This window comes from Panthera uncia, chromosome A2 (genome assembly GCF_023721935.1).
Source record: "Panthera uncia isolate 11264 chromosome A2, Puncia_PCG_1.0, whole genome shotgun sequence".
NCBI classification, from domain to species: domain Eukaryota; kingdom Metazoa; phylum Chordata; class Mammalia; order Carnivora; family Felidae; genus Panthera; species Panthera uncia.
In genome coordinates this window covers 116,985,427-117,006,261 of record NC_064816.1, presented here as the reverse complement: position 1 = coordinate 117,006,261, position 20,835 = coordinate 116,985,427, and the positions used below count along the sequence as shown (strand labels likewise).

Here is a 20,835-nt window from a genome sequence, read left to right as displayed (position 1 = left end):
GATGTCCGTGGGCCCTGGGGTTCAGAAGGCGCGGGAGAAGGGGCAACAGGGGGCAGAGGAGAGGGGGTAGACTAGACCATAAGAGATCTGTGGGTCGTGCCACGTATTCGGGTCTGTATCCTAAAAGCAATGGCAAGTCGTGGAGGGGTGTGAAGCAAAGAGGGATACGATCAGATTTGCATTACAAAGACCGTTATGGCTCCTCCAGGAAAATGGATTTGAAGAGGCCAGAAGAGTACATGTAAAGGGACCAGGCAGGAGGGCACTGCAGTGCTCCAGAGAAGAGACGATGGCACTCAGACCGCCATGGTGGTGGTGAGGACGTGGAAAGGTCCCAGGGAGGCACTCCGGGGATGTTTAGGGAATAAGATAGAACTTTGTGATAGATAGACTACAAAGATGAGGGGGTCAAGGCCGACCCCCAGGTCGCTACCTTGCACAGGTGGATAAAGAGTGGTCCCGTGCACTGAGCCAGGGTCCCTGGGTGGCGTCCAAGTCAAGATGTCAAGTAAGTGGAGCCACACGGGAGAGGTCTGGGCCGCAGGTCCACTCACGTAGGGATGAGGTCAGCTGGGGAAAAGGGCCAAGCCCCCAGTCTAGAGGAAATCCAGTATCTAGAGGCCACGTACAGGAGAACATGGGAGAGGAGACGGAGGTGGAGTGGCAGACACAGGAGAAAACCAGAGAGCAAGAAATCAAGCCGAGCAGATGTGGTGGTTCAAGGAGGCAGGGGAGAGAACAGCCAAACGCCCGTGAAGGACGGGACAGACGAGGCCTGAGACAAGGTCATTAAGTTCAGGCTCCTAGAGGCTATTGGTGACCTTAGTGAGACCCAGTTCATAGAGCGACGGACAGCTGGAAGGGAGTAATCTTACCAAGCAAGTGTTTGAATGGAGCACATTCCGGAACTTCTGGGCCACGTGAAGAACAGGAGGGTGTCGGGAACACGTCCCGGGAAGGCTCCTACAAACCGCTAATGTTTTGTGTTCTTTGTTTCTCCCTGACAGCCTAAATGGAAACTTGATAAAGCCAGAGGAGGCCAAAGTCTTCCAAGACGAGAAGCGGATCATCTGCTTCTGAGAGGCCGCTGCTGTGCACGGGGTGTGGGCCCCGGGCGGCCCGCTAGCAGAGCCAGCCGCCCCGTGCATTCGCCCCTCTCGGAGTCTCAGGGGACCCTGCTGCCTTGGTGACGGGCACGAGCATCCCTGAGAAGCTGTTACAATTTTGCAAGGCGTGAATGTGCCTGGCGGGCCGTTTTACTTACTGTAAATACACTATGAAGAGACGTAATGCACGTGTAGGGTTATCTTTATTGGACATTAGAGGAAGAAGACTGAGCTCAAACGCCTGCCCTGAGGACCCCGGAGATGAGTTGGTCACGCTATCTTCGTGGAAGAATTGATGGTATAGAGTTAGTGCCAAACTTCTTGGAGAAAAGGTGCTCGACGACCAAGTGTTTTACCTGGAATAGTCTCTTCCTCCTCCGTACTCCCCGACAGGTTGACGGTCTGCTCACCTCACCGCTGTAGTTACTAGGTCTGTGCAGTGTTGCGGTTTGATCCACCCAAGGTTTTGCCAAGGCAAGGGCTCCTCCTAGGCTTTTGTTTTAGTCCTAGAGTCTCACTCTGCTGACAGAGATCGCCGGGTGCCCTCTTAGCAGGTCTAAGAGAAAAGAGTGGTGTCCTCGTAACGTTGAGTTTCCACTCAGGGCTTTCTCACGCTGGGCTCACCTCCTCGGGAAGGCGGATGGGGGCGGGCACAAGTGCTCTGCCCTAGGAAGAAGAACCTGTGCCCCTCCTCCAAAAGGAATAAGGCCTGGCTTGCCTTTGTGGCCCTGGCCTCCAAGCAGAAGCTTCTGTCTCTCTCTCTCGCCCTCTTGAGGAGGGGAGTTTTCTCTTTGCCCCAAAGTCCTTGGGAGGATGACTGAACTAGGCCGAGGGGGCTGCTGAGAACCCAGCTAGCAGAGCAGGTTAGACACCGACCATCATGGCGGCCACATGCTGGACGTTAAATGGGGGTGGGGGGGGGGGGGGGGAGATTACCAGAGAAATTGTTCTACCAATTTATTTGTTAATAAAATATTGAAAACACTCCTTCTAATTGCCCGAGTCTGGGGTTTTTAAAAGGGATTCAGCCTGGGATCCCTGTACTGCATGCCTGACTCCCTTCAGAGACACCCACTGCGTCGGGTGGGGCCCTGGGGTGCGGTGCTGTGAAGAGCCTGGGGAGGGAGGCCAGAGCAGTCATCGGTATGGTCCTTCGCAGGCCTCTCCACCTACCGAGGGACCAAGAAAAGCCGAGGAAGTAACTGAGGCCTTTCCCTCCATCTGACCTGTGAATCCACACAGCTGGCTTCTTAGAGGAACAGACTTGGTCAGGGGTGGCTGGGGTTAGGATATGGCCCCTGGGCCCTCGCCCCGCGCTCTAGTGGGCCCTGGCGGGCCATGTTCCACACGGACTCCTCTCTGGGGCTGTTCACTGCTGCGGGGAAGATCCAGGTGGACCTTTCATCCACTGTGGCAAGATAAAGATCCAACAGGAGAGGGGAAGCGAGGGGGGTGCCTACCGACAGTACCTTTGAGTTCTCGGAGGCCCAGTCTGGCTTTGTACAGCAGCCCCAGTATAATTTAGGAAGTTAACTCTGAAAATCCTATCCAGCCATTCAGCCACGTGGTGGCCGTCCCCCTAAGGGACTGCTTTGGTAGCTTCCCCCCCACCTCTGCCCTCACCCCAGACCCGACTACTCACCTAAGAGTGGCTGCTTCACGGGGTGACTGTCTCTACCAGAGATTCTGGGCAACCGATGTGGAATGAGCGTGGTGAGCTGATGGCCAGGAGTACTTCGACCTCAGACTTGCTGACTAAAAGAACTATACAGATTCAGGTTTTATTAAACCACTAAAACTAAACTTTTGAGAGTCTAAAGTTTACTCAGAAACCACCCAATAGTACTGCTCTTAGAGATTATCAACATTAAAACTGCTGCCTCTAAGGAAATTCGAATTTATGTAGTGTTGGCTTAAAGTCTATTTGGAAATGCTCTGGTCTTCCAACGGTAAATGAAGGATTTTCTATTTCTCAAGTCTTCTAATTTGCTGGAAAGGTTCTCCATTACTCACTGGTGAGTTTCTGCACAAGAAGAGGAAACCTTTCCTAATCAAGAAGAAGAAATCCATTGAAAATTGGAAAAAAAAAAAAAAAAAGCCACAGACTTAGGACTGTTTCCTCCCACAGGACATTTTGGTTGGTTTAGGGAAATGACAGTTCCCATATTTCAGACCTGGATTTATGGCATGTCTGTGCTGACTTGGAACTTCTAAAAAAAAAAGCCAGGTCAAGTCACTAGGTGGCTTTGGGCCAGCACCTAAGACTACCGGAATCTTAATTTGCTTTTTGAAAAATGGGAATCCTAGAGTACTGCTCACAGAGTGGTTGCGAGGACCAGACGTGCTGACGCATGGTAAGCAGCACAGCAACGTCCGGCGCAGGGTCCCTGCTCAGTATACGCCAGTTATCGTGAAACCGACATTGCTCATTTCAGCTCACGATGGACCGCCCAGGTGGTTCTCTTCTCAACGCTTGGGCTTAGGGAACTTCCCAACAAGGTCAAATATGGGCCTGGAAGTTCTCAAAGTCAAGTCCAAAAATAGTCCACCTCAAGCTTCTTGGAACAGTCTAGCTCTGTCAGTGAAAAGCATAGCCGTTAGTTTTCATTGTTATCCCCAAACAGCGCTACCCATTTAAGTGTCACTCACTGAACAGCGGGAGGCACATCCAGGTCTTCCTCACATAGTCGAGACGGGAGCAGGAGCCCCCGTCTCCTGCTCCACACCAAGCTGGGCCCACGAGCCTTCGCCAGGCGTCCCCTTCTGCTGCCAGACTGGAAGCATTTGGCTCCCGGATATTTTGGTCCACTTCCAGGTGCTCCACATGTCTATTTCTAGTGATTAATTGATCACTTACAGAAAAAAAAACAAAAAAAACCACCCTTGCCCTGGAGTTGAAAGACAAAACCAGGATCACTATCCCAGGTCCATGGGGGGGGGAGTTTTCGTGCAAATGGAATAAGCTGGTGAGGAGGCCGGGGCTCCTGTGACCACACAGATGCGCTTCTCGGAGAGCTGCGGGGCCCCGGGGGCCATCCCGGCACAAGTCCCTCGGCCTGAAAATCGAATGGACTGCACCCAAGACCAGCCAAAAACGTAAACCTAAACTAAAACCTAAAACTGGAAAGGTTATGGGCCCCCAATGATCTGTAGTAAAAAATTTTTTAAAACAATAGCAAATTATAAAGTGCGAGGATGTTAAACGAGTTTTTCCCATGACTACCTGGGTACTTCCTGGGGCAAATAACAACTACCCAAAGATCTCAAAAATTTTTTCCCTGATTTTTTTTTTTTCTGTCAGTGCTTTCTGTTATGAAAGCAGTAGTGTTGCTATATTAAAGGAAATTTTAAAGATAATGCGTATACAGAACACAATAGTAACAGTTCATTTTTGCGTGCCATGTTCCCGTTCTACCTACTTCGTGACATTTTTTTCCCAATTGTTTTTATTGTGGTAAAATATACATAAAATTTACCATCTTAACTATTTTCATTTTTAATTTTTTTAATGTTTATTTTTGAGACAGAGCAAGGGAGGTAGGGGCAGAGAGAGAGGGAGACACAGAATCTGAAGCAGGTTCCAGGCTCTGAGCCGTCAGCACAGAGCCCAACACAGGGCTCGAACCCACAAGCTGTGAGATCATGACCTGAGCCAAAGTTGGACGCTCAAGCGAGCCACCCAGGCGCCCCACCATCTTAACTATTTTTAAGTGAACGGTTCAGTGGCATTAAATATATTTGTCATGTTGCACAATAATCACCACCATCCATCTCTAGAATTCTCTTCTTAGAACACTGAAACTCTAGACCCATGAGAGAACTCCCTACTCTCCCCTCTTCCCAGCCCCTGGCAGCCACCCTTTCTGTCTCTAGGATTCTAACTATTTTAAGTACCTCATATAAGTAGAATCACACAGCATTTCTTTTTGTGTAACTGGCTCACTTCGCTTAGCATGATGTCCTCAGGTCCATCCATGCTGTAGCCATGCGTTAGGATTTCCTTCTGGAAAATTACATGGTTATGATCACAGTGGACGTTTGTGGTTTCTTTCAATCAGACATGTTCCCACATTGTTACATAGGCTTCATCATTATCGTTTGAATTCTGTTGGTTAGAGAATTTGCTTAATTATGTTCCAAATGTTAGAGATCCAGTCTTCCAGACTGGTTGTGGTGGTGATTATTTCATATGACGTTTCTGTGGATGTAGAACATCCTTTAGGGTTGTTTCTTTGGAGTAGGATTATCAATCAAAGATTTTTGCTATGAAGTTTTCTTTCTTTTTTAACCTATGTCAGCCCATGAAGTCTAGGGGTAAACTAAATGGTCTGGAAGCAGATGGAAGTTACAGAACATAATCTGTAATGTAAAGTGAAGCCAGTAAGGTCTCCTTTGACCCTGGACCCCCACGCTACAGATTAGAGCTACAGGCTGGCACTGGTAATCACCACAATTTCAGGGAGAATGAATAATCCCTAAATCAGCCTCTGTTTGAAGCTGGCACTGTGCAGCATAATAATTCATCAGCATAGGCATCAGTATCTTCAAAATCAATTTTCCTTACTTAAAAAAATATATAGCTGTGCATATGTGTCCTTGCTTCGCCGAAACAAACCTAGTCTGACGGGACCCCCTAACACTGCATCAAATGGAAATGACTTCCCAACAACCCAGAGAAGTAGGAGTTACTTCATGAATGAGGAAAACCGGTGACGATGGGTGTGGATCTTGTCTTACTAATCATAATGTGCATAAAAATGTGTGTGTGATGGGGAGCCCATCAGGAAAGGGATTTTGGTGAACGTTGAAAGACGCACTTGGCGACACCTGACATTTTGAGCTCATGTAGTTCAGTTCTGTCACTCTACTGCTGAGGAAACTGGTGCCAAACAAAAGCAACTTGCCCAAGGTCACACAGCGTGTCACCGGTAGAGCACGGACTAGAACACGGGCCTGTCTGCTTCTGTTTCCTCTCTGTTCTGATAGTTTGTGACCTTCAGTTCATTCTGCAATTGGCCATCTTTCTGCCAAGTCTTGTACATCTGGTCCTAATCCACTAGGGCCACTTAAACAAAATAAACTCCTTCCCTACAGACACAGATGGGGTCTCAGTATCCCTGGGACTTTTCAGGAAGCCTAACCGGTTTCCCCCTTATCCCTGGTGCTAAAAGTTACAGGACTCTGGAGTCACATTTATAAGCCTGTCTGAGAGTCACAAAGCTAGGAACATCTTGGAGAAGGTTGGGAGATGCATAAGTCTGACTGTACAGAGTCAGCTTCCTCATTGGCTACCCATCCTCCATCCTTCAACCACGGAACTAGACCAAAGGACTAAGTAGGTGCATTCCAGAGACCTGGAGAAGATCCTATTTGAATAATTTTCATCACAAGAGGGCAGATGTGTCCGGTAAGCAATTAGTCCATCCTGTCAGTGCCCCCCAAGGATTCAACTGCGCCAGAGGCCTGCTGATTGACACATTGTTCTTTAAAGAAGACTCTGTGTCATTTGCAACTACATGGATGGAACTGGAGGGTATTATGCTAAGCGAAATTAGAGAAAGACAAATATCATATGACTTCACTCATATGAGGACTTCAAGACACAGAACAGATGATCATAAGGGAAGGGAAGCAAAAATAATATAAAAACAGGGAGGGGGACAAAACATAAGAGACTTTTTTTAATATGAAATTTATCGTCAAACTGGTTTCCATACAACACCCAGTGCTCATCCCAACAGGTGCCCTCCTCAGTGCCCATCACCCACCCCCCCCCATCAACCCTCAGTTTATTCTCAGTTTTTAAGAGTCCATTTAAATATGGAGAACAAACAGAGGGTTCCTGGAGGGGTTGTGGGAGGGGGGGTGCGCTAAATGGGTAAGGGGCATGAAGGAATCTACTCCTGAAATCCTTGTTGCACTATATGCTAATTTGAATGTAGACTTAAAAATATTAAATAAGACTCCATACCAAGGATGTAATGTCAAAAGCAATTTCAGTGTAAGCCCATTCACTCTTGTGCTCAAAGACATCATTGACAAGTAGAGAGTTGGCCCCAGAGTTGACAAGTATCGCCTCAAATCTCAGTGCCACCAGTAGTTGTGTGACCTTGGATAAGCAACTTAGCTTTTCGGAGCTTGAGTTTCCCATTGTGATAATAGTACTCCCCTCACAGGGCTGTTTGGTTAAAGGAGTAAATTAATATATGTAAAGCACTTAAAACTACCTGACCTGTAGTAAGGGCTCCAGAAGTAGTAACTCTTACTGTTTGATCAGAACCTTTTCCTTAATGAGCACCAGGGAGAAGGCAAGAGAAAAGAGTGGCCTGTGCTGGGCCCTCCTTTCCATCCTTCAGAGCCCCTCTGAAACAACATCGCTATTTTCAGACTGATAGCAAACTCTAGACTTTCAAGCAGCCTAGAGCCAGAAGCCATTTCCACGGCTGAACACCCGTGGGATGAGAACCATTCCCCATACTTGACATGGTCCTTCATTTTTATTTTGTTAAGGAACTGTGCATCCAAATCATATCTGGAAACATGGAGTAGGGAGGCCAAAAGCCTGTCTGCGTTTTGATTTGATTTCACAGATGTTCGCGTGTATTTCCAGGCCTTCCACATGACAATCACAGGGCTGAAGTTCATTTCTTTGATGTCAGCCTGCGGCTGTTTCTAGCATTCTTTTTTCACTCATTAACATTGCTACTGATTCCCCAGCCTGTAGAAAATGAATGATGGGCGTCTTGAGAGAACAGGGAAGGAGGCAGAAGACAAGGGAATAAAACAAAACAAATCGGGAAGGTGGGAGGTGGGCGGGTTAATTCCTGAATCCGGACTTGCACCCTGCCTTGTCCCCTCCTATCGCCTTGTCTGGGAAATGGCCCCGTGTGTCTCAGGCCCTCAGCCCAGCGTCCGGGACACTGACATTTACGGAGGGAGCAGTTGATCATCTACTGAGCAGCTGTGGGGGTGGCCCAGCTGCCCACTGCTGCTTTTATATTTCCCCGTGGATTTTATATTTCCCACATTCCTAGGCCATGTGTAAGGTCTTTTTCCTTCCGTCAAGATAATGCACTTATTTCTAATTGATTTTCCCAGGAGGACCCATGGATGGTCAACAGAATTCCTCCACTGGAATCATCTAGTCCAGTGTGCCTCAACCTTTTTTTTTTCATCATCACCCCTTTAAGGAGATAGACATTTTTTCCTAATTCCCCCTTCCCACCATGAAATGCTAACACCACAGATATATTTCTCTTTATGGCCCCCTGGAGGGCCACAAACCACTGAATATCCAAGTTCTTTTTGCTCCCCCATGAACCAATTTTCACCCTCTTAGGGGCGATATCCTTCTGGGTGAGAATGCTGGATCCAGTCAAACCCTAGATGATTCTTGTTACCCTTGCCATCTCCGAGAACCCCACCACCACCCTACCCACCAGTTGCCTTTTTACACATTATTTATCTTCCAGTACAATACATTTTAGTAGTTACAACTCTAACATTCTCATTCTTTCTCGTCACTTTTTTAATCTGTCCTATAACAATTTTAATCATTGTGCAAAAACATTGCTTGCGTTTGCTTTAAAAACCGCTAATGGTAAAAGGAGAACAGTCTGTCCTAGCAGGGGTCATTCCTATCTGGAGCATTCTGGCGCCAGCAGCTTCAGAGCTCTGAAGGTCACTTCTGTGACCATTACCAGGCCTTTGGGCAGAGCCTGGGGCTGGCCAACTTCGCCTTTGCTGTTGTCCCACTTCCCTTTCTCACTTCCTAATTCCCCCACCCTCACAACGCCTCCAAGGGACCCACCCATGTCCACAATTCCCCTTTTGAAACAGAATCAAGCCTCTGCTCACCCCAGGGTGCCTACCTCCCCCATCATTATCCTGCTCATTTATCTCCTTCACTACCCCAGAGTAATTCCAGAAGATATTGGGCTCTTTTCAAAGGGCTTGACCTCTGCAATGTCTTAGGCAGAGCTGAGAAATCCCATCCATCCATCCATTCATCCATCCATCCATCCATCCATCCATTTCTCCCTCCCTCTCTCTCACAGGTAAATACTGAATAACCAAAACAGTACATAAAAATTAAGGAAGGCTAGCTGTTAAGAAATGACCCCTAAATGTACAATGGCTTAAATACAGTAGGACTTTATGATTCATATAAACAGTTCCAGAAGGTTTCAGACTGGTGGTAGAAAGCTCTGTTGCATAGTCACTCAGGGACCCAGGCTGTCAGCTTTTGCCATCTTCAACATGTGGTCACCAAGGTCACCCTCGGCAGTGTAAACCAGATAGCAGAAGCAGAAAGAGCACAGAGGGCAGCCAACGGGAAGCTTTATGGGCCCAGTCATGAAACAGGGCACGTCTCTTCTATTCACATGTCAAAGGTAGAGCCCAACCACAAGGCCAACCCTAAATGCAAAGGAGTCTAGTTGTGTGCCTAGAAAGGCGAAGCAACGGTCTGCCGACCTCATGGTTTAATGCTACAGACTTAGGTTAGCTTTTTAGAAAATAAAAATCATGTCCGTCACGTGCAGCATGGCACAGTGAGAACAGAGGTTGAGGGTTAGAAAGATCTGAGCAGGATTTTGGTTCCGTGCTTACTAACTGTGTAACCTGAGCACAGACTACCTAAGCCATGTAAATCTTTTCTTCATCAACAACACAGGGAAATAATTGTTTTCGCTGGGTCCTTATAAGGAATGAAGGTTAAGTACTTGGTAAGAGGGTCTGGCACACGGTAGGCATTCAATAAATGGTAGCTGTTAGCATTACCATTGCTAAACTAAGCTGAGTGGTGCGAAAAATCAAAGAACATGGAGAGGAGAAACACTAAGCTATCTAGATAGCAGTAACATTAGTCACGAAAGTCTAACTCAAACCAATGTTATAAAAAAAAAAAAAAAAAAGGAGGAGGGGATTTATTAGGATAGAATAACGGGGCGTAGCTCTTCACATCAAGGGGAGACCTGCCAAACTGGAGCCTTCTCCAAGACATCAGCGATTGGAGCTCTTTTCCTTTGTCATGCTATATGCCACTTACCTGTATCTTTGCTTCATTCTCTCCAATGGCACACCTTTGCATGTTTCAACAGCCTCAAAAATCGCTAACTTTCAAATGTAGGATATTATGGTTATATTTTTAAAGCGTGTCCTACTGGCCTTGAGTTGGTAACTGCTGAAGTTAGGGGATGGGTACATGGGAGTTCTCTATACTGTTCTCTCTACTTTTGTATACATTTGGAAATTTCCACCAAACAAACAAACCAAATAAAAGCCCAAGACTGATCTCATCTTGACCTAGAGAATCAAGGAGGAGGAGGGACAGACTTGACTGGCCCACCATATGTCACATTTTTTAAGCAGTGACTTTCTGCGTTGGTGAAAACTCTATGTACCCAAAGGGAAATGCTGCCATGATCACCACTGCCATCTGATTGGCCATGGTTTTTCTGGATTGAGAGAAATGGCTAAAGTGATACACAGACATCAGCACAGGGTTGGATGATTTCAACTACAACCTTTTCTTGGCCTTGCTGATTGCAAGAATGCTTCCCCACTCTTCTCACATTGTATCTCTTTAAGAAAGGTAGAGCGATCTTGGCAGTGTTGTCCTTAAGCACCATCATATTTAACAGAGTCTCAGGAGAGAACAGATCGGAGAAAGCAAGCATGAGAACTACAAAAATTACAGACCTACTTTCTAGTGATGGAGACCATCAGCTCAGAATAGTCACATGTGCATTAAGGGTATCTAATCAGAATATCCAGTACCTAAGAGATTTTCTGGGCAGCTCCAGGAAAAAAAAAAAAAAAAAGGTTGAGAACTAGCTATTACTCTTTCTTCTAAGCTTTTTCCCCCTAAATAACCAAGTGGTGGGCAATGGGTACTCTCTTCATCGCAAGTCAGTCCTGAAAGATGATTGCCATCATTTCACTATAGGATGTATTTTTTAAAGAAAAAAAAAAATCAATTTCTCTGCATTACATTCTTCATCATCATGTCCTATGAATTGGTTGATCTCATTATATCGATCACATAAAAAATAAGGACTGAGGGGAAAGGTGTTGATAATCTTAGAACAAAAGTCTAAGAATACAGGAAGCAAGCAATTATTGACTACAGTCTAATACTCTGTCCAAAAAGAAAGAGCATACTGGAATATAACTTTTATAATTAAAAAGCTTTGCTAACCAGCCTTGGTATCCAAATCATGTCGTCATATCCAAATCAGATTTTTTATTTTCACAAATGTGGCAGACTGTCCTATCCAAAGATAGATGCCACAACATACTCCATCCCACATTCCCACATGTTTGTTTGGGTTTTTTTTAACCATGTAACACTGACATTCCTTCCATTGGGGAGTGGGCTTTATGTCTTCTCCCTGTGAACCTGGGAAGACCCTGTGTCCCCCTCAACCAACAGGGTACAATGGAAGTGACTCCACGTGACTTCAAGACAAGGTCACAAGAAACTCACGCACTTCTGCATTGCCCTCTTGGGACAACAGTTCTTGGAACTGAGCCACTGCACTACGGGGAAGCCGTGCAGCTACACGGACATGTCATGTATAGGTGTGCCACCAAACAACCCCAGCTGAGGTCCCAACCAATAGCCAACACTGACCACTACGTGTGAGAGAGCGAGCCTTCAGCTAATTCTGACCCCAACCCATTGAGTCATTGCCAGCTCCAGCTGATAATGCATGGAGCAGAGATGAGCTGTCCCTGCAATCCCAGCCCAAATTGAGCATTTGAGAATAAAATAAAGAATAAATATGACATTATTAGGGGCGCCTGGGTAGCTCAGTCGGTTAAGTGTCCGACTTCGGCTCAGGTCATGATCTCGCAGTTCATCAGTCCGAGTCCCGTGTCAGGCTCTGTGCTGACAGCTCAGAGCCTGGAGCCTCTTCGGATTCTGTGTCTCCCTCTCGCTCTGCCCCTCCCCTGCTCGCACTCTGTCTCCCTCTCTCTCTCAAAAAAATAAAAAAACATTTAAAAATTTTAAAAACAATAAAAAAAAGTAAATATGACATTATTAAGTTAGTAAAACATTTTTGTCTTTTGTACATGGCAGAATAAAATGTTGAAATAATATGAATAAATGGAGTATTTTGAAGCAATCAGGAGGGAAGAATTCGGTTTACAGGTATCAGCGTGGATAGATCTCAAAAACATATAGCGAAAAAATGAATAATCAGAATGACATACAGACAACAAACATTTATATACATTTAAGAACGTATTCAAAGCAATCATATATTTTTCAGAGATTCATAACTTCAAATTAATATATAGAAGGTCAATCAGAAGGGCATATGTTAAATATACGAGGGTGTAGTTCTGCGGGAGTGGGAATGGGGACAAAGGCAAAAAATAATTTAAAAGGGACAACAACCATGAAAAACCCAAAACGAAGAGTATGGTTATGTAACTGTAAAACTTGGTTCACATTTCTTTCTGAGCACACAGCCAAAGTCTACTTTCCAGCCTCTTGTGCATTTAATGTGGCCACACGATTGCATTTTAACTAAGGGACTGTAGGCGAAAAGTGATATGTGCTCTCTCCAGGCCGGGCCCTCAGAAAGTGAAAAATGGCCTTGGCAGCTAATAGGAAGACTGTAACATTTCCACCTGGCTCTAATGAACCAAGATAGAGCACAACCACTCTGTGAGCACATCTGAACCAACGGAACTGCCGCTCCAAATGTAATTATACCCCCCACTCTTCTAACACAGTTTTTTGCCAGTGAGGATTCTAGCTGGGCTTTAAAGGTACGGACTCTGAGAGAAAATTACCAAGGTACACAATCAAATAGCCCCAAATCACGATTGGTCTCCACTCCCGTTAACCCTTCTTTGAATCACCTAGGATGAGTCCAAACCTGCACGCCTGTCCAATTTTCTTACAGGGACGCCCCCTTGGTTCCTCAGCTAGCCCAAGAAACCTCACCTTGTTTGACAGCAGCTGAGTACGAACTCCAAATAATCTGTTGAGCCCTTCACTGTTTGGTCTCTATTTCGTTCCTAGGGCTTTTGAATTCTGATCAGTTTGCACTGTTCTTTGGTGAAATTTTGCTTCTAAGCATTTAACTCAGCATTCCTATTATCTGTCTGGTTGTCTGTTGTCCTAACTGTCACTCGTCTGTAAGAGAAACGCCTATAGTGAGGGATACAGGCCAGATAAACTGTCAGTGAGGCCGGTCCTGATGGCCAAGGTGTTCAGGACATCTCATCAGCCCTGCATCTTTAGAGTAGACTTTGCCTTGGGTCGCTCTTAGTTTGCTAGGGTTGCCACAACAAATTACCACAAACTAGGTCGCTTAATACCATAGATTCTGATTCTCTCGTAATTCTGAAGTCAAGAAGTCTCAAATTAAGGTGGCAACGGGGCCATGCCCACTTTGAAGGCTGTAAGGGAAAATCCTTCCCAGCTTCTGGTAGTTGCTTTAATCCTACCTAGTTGGTGCTCCTTGGCTTGTACCAGCAAGTGCTCCAATCTCTGCTGCTGTCATTACATGGCCTACTTCCCTCTTTGTGGTCTCTGCATCTCCAAACCTCCTTCTCCTAATAAAGACACCAGTCATTGGATTTAGGGCCCACCACGATCCAATATGACCTCATCTTAACTTGACCCTATTTCCAAATAATGTGACGTTCACAGGTACCTGGGGTTTGGACTTCAACATAACATTTTGGAAAAACAATTTTACCCACAACAGTCACCTTTCAAGGTATTTTAAGAATTACTCTTTATTATATTAAAAAAATTATTCACCATGATCAAATGGGATTTATTCCTGGGCTATAGGGCTGGTTCAATATCCACAAATCAATCAACATGATACACCACATTAATAAAAGAAAGGATAAGAACCATACCATCCTCTCAATAGACGCATCCATTCTTGATAAAAACCCTCAACAAAGTAGGGATGGATGGAACATACCTCAACATCATAAAGGTCATATATGAAAGACCCATTGCTAATATCATCCTCAGTGGGGAAAAACTGAGAGCCTTTCCCTTACAGTTAGGATCGAGACAAGGATGTCCACTCTCACCCTTACTATTTAACATAGTACTGAACGTTTTAGCCTCAGCAATCAGACAACAAAATGAAATAAAAGGCATCCGAATCAGCAAGGAAGATGTCAAACTGTCACTATTTGCAGATGACCTGGTACTCTATGTAGAAAACCCAAAAGACTCTACCACAAAAGTGCAAACTGATACATGAATTCAGCAAAGTTGCAGCATATAAAATCAACATGCAGAAATCTGTGGGATTTCTATACACCAACGATGAAGCGGCAGAGAAAGAAATGAAGGAATTGATTCCATTTGCAATTGCACCAACACCAGTAAGATACCTAGGAATTAACCTAATGAAACAGGTGAAAGATCTAACACTCTGAAAACTATAGAACACTCATGAAAGAAACTGAAGAGGACAGAAGGAAATGAAAAGTATTCCATGTCCGTGGAAGAACAAACATTGTTAAAATGTCTAAACTACCCAAAGCAATCTACACATTGAATGCAATCCCTATCAAGATACCACCAGCATTTTTCATAGAGCTAGAACAAACAATCACAAAATTTGTATGCAACTACAAAAGACCCTTAATAGCAAAAACAATCCCGAAAAAGAGAAGCAAAACTGGAGGCATCACGATTCCAGATTTCAAGTTATATTACAAAGCTGTAGTCATCAAGACAGTATGGTACTGGCACAAAAACAGACACAGATCAATGAAAGAGAACAGAAAACCCAGAAATGAATAGCCAACAAAGCAGGAAAGAATGTCCAATGGAAAAAAGTCTCTTCAACAAATGGTGTTGGGAAAACTAGACGGCGACATGCAGAAGAATGAACCTGGACCACTTTCTTACACCATACACAAAAATAAACTCCAAATGGGTGAAAGACCTAAATGTGAGACCGGAAACCATCAAAATCCTAGAGGAGAACATAGGCAGCAACCTCTTTGACCTCAGCCGCAGCAACTTCTTACTAAACACGTTGCCGAAGGCAAGGGAAAGAGAAGCCAACGTGAACTACTGGGATCTCATCAAGATAAAAAGCTTCTGCACAGCAAAGCAAACAACCGAACTAAAAGGCAGCCTACATAATGGGAGAAGACATCTGCAAACATATCTGATAAAGGGTTAGTATCCAAAATCTATACTAGAGCTTATCACAGTCAACATCCAAAATACAAATTACCCAGTTAAGAAATGGGCAGAAGACATGAATAGATACTTTTCCAAAGAAGACATCCAGATGGCTAACAGATACACGAAAAGATGCTCAACATCACTAATCACCAGGGAAATGCAAATAAAAACCATGATGAGATACCACCTCACATCCGTCAGAATGGCTAAAATTAACAACATAAGAAACAACAGGTGTTGGTGAGGATGTGGAAAATGGGGAACCCTCTTGCACTGTTGGTGGGAATGCAAATTGGGGCAGCCACTCTGGAGAACAGTATGGAGGTTCCTCAAAAAATTAAAAATAGAACTACCCTACGATCCAGCAATTGCACTATTAGGTTTTTACCCAAAGGATACAAAAACACAGATTTGGAAGGGTACACGCATCCCAATGCTGACAACAATATCAACAATAGCCAAACTATGGAGAGAGCCCAAATGTCCGTTGACTGATGAACGGATACAGAAGATGTGGTGTATATATACACAATGGGATATTACTCAGCCATCAAGAAGAATGAATCATGGGAATCTACTCCTGAAGCCGAGAGCATACCATATACACTATATGTTAGCTAACTTGACAATAAACAAACAAACAAACAAATAAATAAATCTTGCCATTTGCGACAACATGGATGGAGCTAGAATGTATTATGCTAAGTGAAATAAGTCAATCAGAGAAAGACAAATACCATATGATTTCAATCATATGTGGAATTTAAGGAACAAAAACAGAGGGACATATGGGGTGGGGGGAGAGGAGAGAGGGAAACAAACCACAAGAGACTCTTAACCATAGAGAACAAACTGAGGGTTGATGGAGGGGGGTTGATGGAGGGAGGTGGGTGGGGGAATGGGCTAGATGGGTGATGGATACTAAGGAGACTACTTGTTGTGATGAGCTCTGGGTGTTGTATGTAAGTGATGAGTCACTGAATTGTACTCCTAAAACCAAACCACCATTGCACCGTATGTTGACTAAAACTTAAATTTAAAAATTAAAAAAAAAAAAAAAAGAATTACTCCTTTTAGTTTCATCTTCCTAGAACTGTTCTTGTTTTGTTTTTAAATGAGTTCTCAGTTGGCTACAGCTGGTCCTTGGCCAGATTCTTGGAGGTTATGTACCTGCACAACATATTATCAGTGCAATGATGCTCATGAGGTCTTTTTAGTCTAAGTCTGCATTCAATGTCAGACCAAATAATTTTTCCTTCATGATATACTGTTATACTGCTAAATCCTGCATACAACTTCCTAAGTTGCACAATTGCATCAAGGACAATTAGGTATTATAGCAGTGGTCACTTTGGGGAAATCTGACATGGGCAAATTGCTCATTTGACAGGTACCTTAGCACAAAAAGGAAACAAAATCCCAACTATCCAATGGTATGCTTCTACATTTCATCTGAAGTGGAGTAAGGTTGATATTGCTGGACTGTGATAAGTTACATATGCAAATGTACAGTAACTGCTAACAAAATTATACAAAGAGATAGACTTATCAACACTATACATCAATCTAATCAGAATACTAAAAAGTCTTCAGGTGACTCACAGAAAGACAGCAAAGATCAATGAAGAACAGAAGAAAGAAACAGAAAAATAAAATAGCAGACTTAAATCCTAACATACCAATAATTACATTAAATGTAAACAGTTTATATACATGAATTAAAAGAGATGGGCACAATGGATAACAAAGCATTTTCATGTCTACCAGAAAGAGATAAGAGAAATTACCAACATCCGGAATGAAAAAGGAGATGTCAGCAGACATTACAGACCCAGCAGACAGTAAAAGGATAATACTTACTACAAACAACTCTATGGCACATACATTCAACAATTTAGATGAAACTGACCAATGCCCCAAAAGCAACAAACTATCAAAACTTACCCAAATAAAATAGATACACTGAATAGTCTCATAACTACTAAAGGAATTGAATCAACATTTTAGAACTTTTTGATAAAGCTGTGTGTAGGCCAGATGATTTCACTGCTGAATTGTACCAAATATTAAAAGAAAAAATAACAGCAATTTACACCATTTCTTCCAGGAAACAGAAGAAAAGGCAACACTTATAATTGAATTTTGCAGGGTCACAAGTACAAGAGTCATATACAAAAATCAACTGTGTTTCTTCTGTCAGCAACGAACATGTCAAAACTGAAATTAAAAACACAACACCACTTATAATTTCCCCTCAAAAGAAAAATACTGCAGTCTAAACCTAACAAAACGTAGGGGATCTGTATGCAAACGCTACAAAACTCTGATAAAAACTTTTAGTTTTGATACAAACGTTTTTGAAAGACCTAAATAGACAAACTTACTAGGTTTATGGACTGAAAAACTGATTCAACATACTAAAGATATCAGTTTTCCCCAAACTGAATTATATGTTTATTGAAATGTTATGAAATTTATGAAAAAATTTTTTTGTAGATCTAGAGAAACAGTTTCTCAATTTATAGGGAAATACACGAACAGAAAATGAAACAAAAAGGAAAAAAAAGAAAAGTTGCTAGACTCACACTATCCTCATTTTCAAACAGTTATTATACAGCCACAGTCATCATGACAATGTGGCCACGTGGATTCCACAGATCGATGGAAACGAGTGCCAGTAATAACCACACAACACAGTCAACGGATATGGACAAAAAGGCAAAAGCAATTCAAAGGAGAAAGGATGTTTTTTTTCAACAAATGCTGTTAGAATAACTGTACATCCCTAGGCATAAATATGAACCTTGACTTAGACCTCACACCTGATATAAAAATTAACCCCAAATGGATCATAAATCCACATGTAACGTGAAACCATAAATCTTTTAGAAGACAACATAGGAGGGAATCTTCTGAGTTATGCAGAATTCTTAGACATGACTCTAAAATCATGATCCATAAAAGAAAATACCAATAAATTGGACTTTATCAAAACCAAATCCTTTTGCTCTGAGCAAGACCCTGTTAAGAGAAAGATACAGACTGGGAGAAATATTTGCGATGCACAGTTCTGGTAAGAGATCTGTATTCAGAATATATAAAGAATGCTTTAAATGCAACAGTAAAAACACAAAAAATTCAATTAGAAAATGTGCAAAAGACTTACACGTTTCCCTACAGAAGATATTTGAATGGCAAATAGTATTTAATGGCATATATAAGCATATGAAAAGATATTCAACATCATTACCCACTGGAAAAATATAAATCAAAGCCATGATAATACACCACTATACCTCTATTAAAATGGCAAAAAAAAAAAAAAAAAATTCCACAATACCAACCACTGGCAAGGATATAGAGCAATTAGATCTCTCATACATCGTTGGTAGGAATATAAAATGGTACAGCTATTCTGAAGAGAAGTTTGGCAGTTCCTTATTAAGTTAAACACAGACTTACCATAAGACTTGGCAATGATACTCCTGGATATTTATCCTAGAGAAATGAAAACACACATCCGCATAAGAAATCTGTACATGAATGTTTATAGTAGTAGCTCTATTTGTATAGCTGAAAAGTGGAAACAATCCAAATGTCCTATGAAAAGTGAATGGATATACTGTGGGGCACCCATACAATGGACTACTACTCAACAATGAAAAGGAACAACACAATACGTGCAACAAACTGTTGACGCATGAAGGGATCTCGCGGCCATTATGCTGAGTAAAAAAAGCCAATTTCGAAAGGTTGTATACTTTATAACTCCACTTCTATAACATTCTTGAAATGACAAAATTATACAGATGAAGAATAGGTCAGTGGTTGCCCCAGTGGTTGCCAGTGGTTAGAAATATGGAGAAGGTTATATAGAAAGGTTAGCATAAGAGTTTCTTTGTGAAGATAGAAAAGTTCTGTACCCTGATGATTGTAGTTATCAGAATCTACATATGTGAATGGGGGCACCTGGCTGGCTCAGTCAATGAAGTGTGGGACTCTTGATCTCAGGGTTGTGAGTGGGAGCCCGACACTGGGTACAGAAATTACTCAAAAATAAAAATCTTACAGGATGCCAGGGTGGTTCAGTCGCTTAAATGTCCGACTCTTGATTTCAGCTTAGGTCATGATCTCAGAGTTTGTTGAATTGAGGTCAGGCTTCACCCTGACAACATAGAGCCTGCTTGGGATTCTCTCTCTCCCTCTTTCTCTGCCCCTTCCCAACTCGCGTATGCTTGCACTCTCTCTTTCTAAACAAACGTTAAAAAAAAAAAAATCTTTATGGGCTCAGTCGGTTGAGCGTATGGCTTCAGCTCAGGTCATGATCTCGTGTTCGTGGGCTTGAACCCCACATCAGGCTCTGTGCTGACAGCTCAGAGCCTGGAGCCTGCTTCGGCTTCTGTGTCTCCCTCTCTCTGCCCCTCCCCTGCTTGCACTCTCTCTCAAAAAAAAACTAAAAACATTTAAAAAAAAAAACTTTAAAAAAGTACCTATGTGATAAAATTTCATAAAACTATACAAAAATTCAAATAAGGTCTGTCGTTAAAAGTATTGTACTAATGTCAATCTCTTGGTTTTGATAACGAAATATGCTTATACAAGATATCACCACTGAGGCACCTCAGGAAAGTTGCATGAAGGACACAGGAATGCTTGGTATTATTTTTTGCAATTCCTTGTGAGTTTAAATTTAAAATATGGCTAAGAAACTGAGAGAGATATAATCCAGATTCTTAAGGTTCCCTAAAACTCTTTGCCTAGACCAATGAGATGTGAAAATTTTTTAATCTGCCTCAGTTTTGTGCGTCCATCTAAAACTCTGTTCCACACTTTCCTATTTATCTTTCCTTTCTCTTCCCTCCTCTTCCATCTTCAGAACTATCCATACTCGAAGCCCCTTAAAACTACACCCTCCAGATGAAGAGGTCTCTGATATTTCCTAATGTCAACTTCTGATGCTTGTGCCATTGTTAAGGACTTCCCAAACCCTGTCTTGGTCCATATACTCCAAACCTTCTTGACCACTATCAAGCTGTCCTTCTTTTGGTGGAGCCAGGAGATGCAGAAACTTGATAATGTAAACAAAAAGTTCTCTGGAAAATTGTCCCCTTCTAGCCAAGAACTAGAAACTGAGTGATTACAAAGGAGATCCAAGGGAAACTGTAGCATCCAAATCCCAAAGGTTCCCTTTGCCTAACAAGGGGGAAAATTTTTTTCTTAAATAGACTCCACACCCAACATGAGGCTTGAACACACAATCCTGAGATTAAAAGTCCCATGCTGTAGGGAATTAAAAGCAAAAATGAACTACTGGGACCTTATGAAGATAAAAAGCTTCTGCACAGCAAAGGAAACAACCAACAAAACTAAAAGACAACCAACGGAATGGGAAAAGATATTTGCAAATGACATATCAGACAAAGGGCTAGTATCCAAAAATCTATAAAGAGCTCACCAAACTACTCACCCGGAAAACAAATAACCCAGTGAAGAAATGGGCAGAAAACATGAATAGACACTTCTCTAAAGAAGACATCC

General features: G+C 43.0%; 1 protein-coding gene, 1 long non-coding RNA gene and 1 other non-coding gene across 3 annotated transcripts in view; 1 reads left to right on the top strand and 2 right to left on the bottom strand.

Moving 5' to 3' along the window:
• The window catches only part of NOD1 (nucleotide binding oligomerization domain containing 1), a 76,739-nt gene extending 75,176 nt beyond the window's left edge, over positions 1 to 1,563 (top strand). Inside the window, exon 13 of the mRNA XM_049641650.1 lies at positions 1,008 to 1,563. Coding sequence (XP_049497607.1) covers positions 1,008 to 1,080 — 73 coding nt within the window. The 3' untranslated portion in view covers positions 1,081 to 1,563. The remainder of the gene's footprint in view (positions 1 to 1,007) is intronic.
• On the bottom strand, positions 1,293 to 20,823 carry LOC125930030 (uncharacterized). Its single transcript, XR_007460041.1, has 2 exons — positions 18,760 to 20,823; positions 1,293 to 5,109 (listed from the first exon to the last, which is right to left on the bottom strand). It is a non-coding gene; the product is annotated as an uncharacterized LOC125930030 (long non-coding RNA).
• LOC125931174 (small nucleolar RNA SNORD2) lies at positions 10,984 to 11,052 on the bottom strand. Its single transcript, XR_007460424.1, has one exon. It is a non-coding gene; the product is annotated as a small nucleolar RNA SNORD2 (small nucleolar RNA).
• Positions 20,824 to 20,835: the final 12 nt, after the last annotated feature.